Source organism: Diachasma alloeum, unplaced genomic scaffold (genome assembly GCF_001412515.2).
Source record: "Diachasma alloeum isolate Michigan unplaced genomic scaffold, Dall2.0 Dall_scaffold_00802, whole genome shotgun sequence".
Taxonomy (NCBI): Eukaryota; Metazoa; Arthropoda; class Insecta; order Hymenoptera; family Braconidae; genus Diachasma; species Diachasma alloeum.
The window spans coordinates 32837-36298 of NW_021680932.1; the positions used below are offsets into that span (position 1 = coordinate 32837).

General features: G+C 38.3%; 1 protein-coding gene across 1 annotated transcript in view; it reads left to right on the forward strand.

The window, feature by feature from the left end:
• LOC107044785 (vesicular inhibitory amino acid transporter) overlaps positions 1–3182 on the forward strand; it is a 16409-nt gene extending 13227 nt beyond the window's left edge. The window contains exon 4 of the mRNA XM_015266815.1: positions 1985–3182. Within this exon, the coding sequence (XP_015122301.1) occupies positions 1985–3169 (1185 nt within the window). The 3' untranslated portion in view covers positions 3170–3182. The remainder of the gene's footprint in view (positions 1–1984) is intronic.
• The last annotated feature ends 280 nt before the right edge of the window (positions 3183–3462 follow it).

The following is a 3462-nucleotide window of genomic DNA, read 5'->3' on the forward strand; positions in this document are numbered from 1 at the left end:
TTTTTTTTTTCAATTCATTCTCGACATTCAAGTTCATTAATCATCTATAATTTAATCTTGTCAGCTCGTAACTTTTATCACCAAAAAATCATTTCCCATTCCACTAATTATAAACAAATGCGTGTATTATAGAAAATATGCACTGATGTATTTAATGTATACACGGTGTTCGTTTCTTATTCGAGGTTAGAAATCCGATTTGTAATTCTAGCGTACTTTCGTAAATAGCACTGTCGGGGCCGAATTGCTCATTCTCATGAAAGTTCTCATGAGAATGCATCTTTCACCCGCCGCAATGACTCTGAAGATAACAACATGTGGCAATTTATTCGATACGACACTCTATTTCTGTTTCATAAGTTCATGATCGAACACGTCCGTTCGACTTCGACTTTCGGTGAATCGATTCGACATTCTTCAATTCGAGTTTTCATTCGGCAGCCATTATGCTTTCCTTTATATATAAGGATTGGGCTTGTAATATTTTTATACCTATAATTGAAACTCATGTATATTCTACTTGTTATGCGCATATATAAGGATACATGGTGACAAGTTCAACATTTTAGAATTTATAGACATCGAGTAATTAAATAAACATAATGAGCCTTATACACAGGTTCTTATGGAGTTATAATTTAATCAAACATTTCACCCTCCTAGGAGATAAAAAAAATGAAAAAATTTGGAGATAGGGGCTTAGTGATGTGCTAAATGTTATAACAGCAAAAAACATTTTGGTCCTGGGGTGAATAAGAAAGATATTCCAACCCCCGCGCTTATTTTATGTTTAAATTTTATTTTGTTAAATTAAATTTTAATAATTAAATTTTAATCCAATGTTTTCTCGAGGTTCATCGGGGACACCGAGTATTTTCTGTATTTACTTTCTCGATATAGTTTCGATTGCTTCTTTGAAATGTAGCCGAATGGATTATTATATTTTTCTCTACTATTAGGGAAAGACGATTTTTTTTCTAACCAACACGAATGATATACGTATAGGAAAGAGAGGCCTAGAACAAATTTCTAAGGAATATCACTCATTATTATCATCGAAAGATTTTTACTAGTAATATCTACAAGTGCTCGAAAATTATCGATTGTATGCCAGGGTTATTTTAGGGTTAAATTATCGATTGTATGCCGGGGTTATTGGCTTGGAGACTTGGAGTCGTTATGTTCACTATTTTGATGGCCATATTTATTCCGCATTTTATTATTCAGAGCGTTTAGATGTTTGTAAGGTATAAGTTCATGTGACGGAGGGATGCTAAATGTTATCCTTTCGTTTTCATTGTCTCTATACGAGGCCTATAAATGATTAATCAACAATGCAGTGGGTATGATTCGACTTCACTCGTTAAACGAACCGGTTTGATGAATCGGTCACGTAAGAATTGTGATTATTTCTCTTACTAGAGTAAGAGTATACTCGAACTTGGTTGGTACGAGTTTACTATTTCGCGAAAAAAAAACGCTACAGAGCTACTAAAATATATAATTGCTCATAACAATAGAGTACCGAGGAGACCTCTTAAAGAACACGTGGAAAATTTCCAGATTTATCGATAGAATCGGCAGAAAATTTATAGGATTTTCTAGCGAATGCGCTCAGACTTTATTTGGATACTTTGTATGTGACCTTTCTCTAATTTGCACTTTTGTTACTATCAGGCGTTCACGCAAACACTAATTCACAAAATAATTGCACTCAGCATTGCTGTGAATCCTCGGAAAGTTCAGTATTCTAACAATCATTATCGCATTACTGCATTAGTGATTAAAAAAGAATTGATTTCACTGATTGAGTTAAAATCTGCAAAGCCAAAATTGAGTCAACATCAAATGACAAAATTGATTAAAATTTTCCACAAAAAAGTTTTCTCGCCATTTTCTTTCCTCATTCCAATGACTATAAAAATTGCTTCATAATTGACGCAACGAGACGAATCCAACTTAAACAAGTTTTTTTCACCCCCAGGGGATGTTCATTGTCTCACTTCCCTTCGCAGTCCTACGAGGTGGCTACTGGGCGATTGCAGCAATGATAGGAGTCGCTCACATCTGCTGTTACACAGGTAAGATCCTGGTGGAGTGCCTTTATGAATTGGACACGGTAACTGGTCAACGCGTTCGCGTCCGGGATTCCTACGTAGCGATCGCCAAAGAATGCTTCGGGCCGAGGTGGGGAGCTAGAGCTGTCAACCTGGCGCAGATAATCGAGCTCTTGATGACTTGCATCCTCTACGTCGTGGTCTGTGGGGATCTACTGATCGGTAGCTACCCAGAAGGTGCGATAGACGCTCGAAGTTGGATGATGCTGGTGGGCATATTCCTCATCCCCCTCGGTTTTTTGAAGACCCTCCAGTCAGTTTCCATCCTTAGCTTCTGGTGCACAATGGCTCATTTATTGATCAACGCTGTAATCCTTGGTTACTGTCTCTTGGAAATTGGGGATTGGGGCTGGTCCAAAGTCAAGTGGACTATTGACATGGAGACCTTTCCAATTTCGTTAGGAGTTATTGTCTTCAGCTACACTTCCCACATATTTTTACCAACTCTCGAGGGTAACCTAATCGACAGATCCAAATTCGATTGGATGATCAACTGGAGCCACATCGCAGCTGCAGCCTTCAAGTCCCTCTTCGGTTGGCTTTGCTTCCTGACCTTTCAAAATGACACCCAACAGGTCATCACGAATAATCTACACTCCACTGGTTTCAAGGGACTCGTCAATTTCTTTTTAGTCATTAAGGCCATTCTGTCATATCCTTTACCATATTATGCAGCGTGTGAACTTCTCGAAAGGCAGTACTTCAGGGGAAGACCCAAGACCATTTTTCCAACTATCTGGACTGTTGATAAGGAGCTGAAAGTCTGGGGACTGGCTTGGAGACTTGGGGTCGTTATGTTCACTATTTTGATGGCCATATTTATTCCGCATTTTAGTATACTGATGGGTTTCATTGGATCTTTCACTGGGACTATGCTGTCATTCATTTGGCCATGTTACTTTCATTTGAAGCTCAAGAGGAATTCGATGGATACCAGCGAGGTTGCCTATGATTGTTTTGTAATTTTTCTGGGAGTCTTGTTTGGTGTTATTGGGGTTTATGACTCTGGGAAGGCACTCGTCAAGGCTTTCGAAATTGGATTGCCTTTTTAAAAGCTTCGAGAAAATGCAGTCTTTCATGGTTGGATGTTTTTTTTAGGGAGGGGGGGGGGGGGGGGGATTGTTGATTCAAAACGACAATGAATTCGGTCAATTTTGTTGAAAAATTTCTATATAAAGGGTCCTACGATGAGATTACCTCCACTCCTCGCTGAGATTATCTAAATACATTTGATATTAGTTAAGACTTGATTGGATTTTCAATTCTTGCCGATGGTTCGCATTCTGAATGGAATAGTTTATATGGAGGGTGCAAGAAGAAAAAATACATTGAATCGAAAATAATG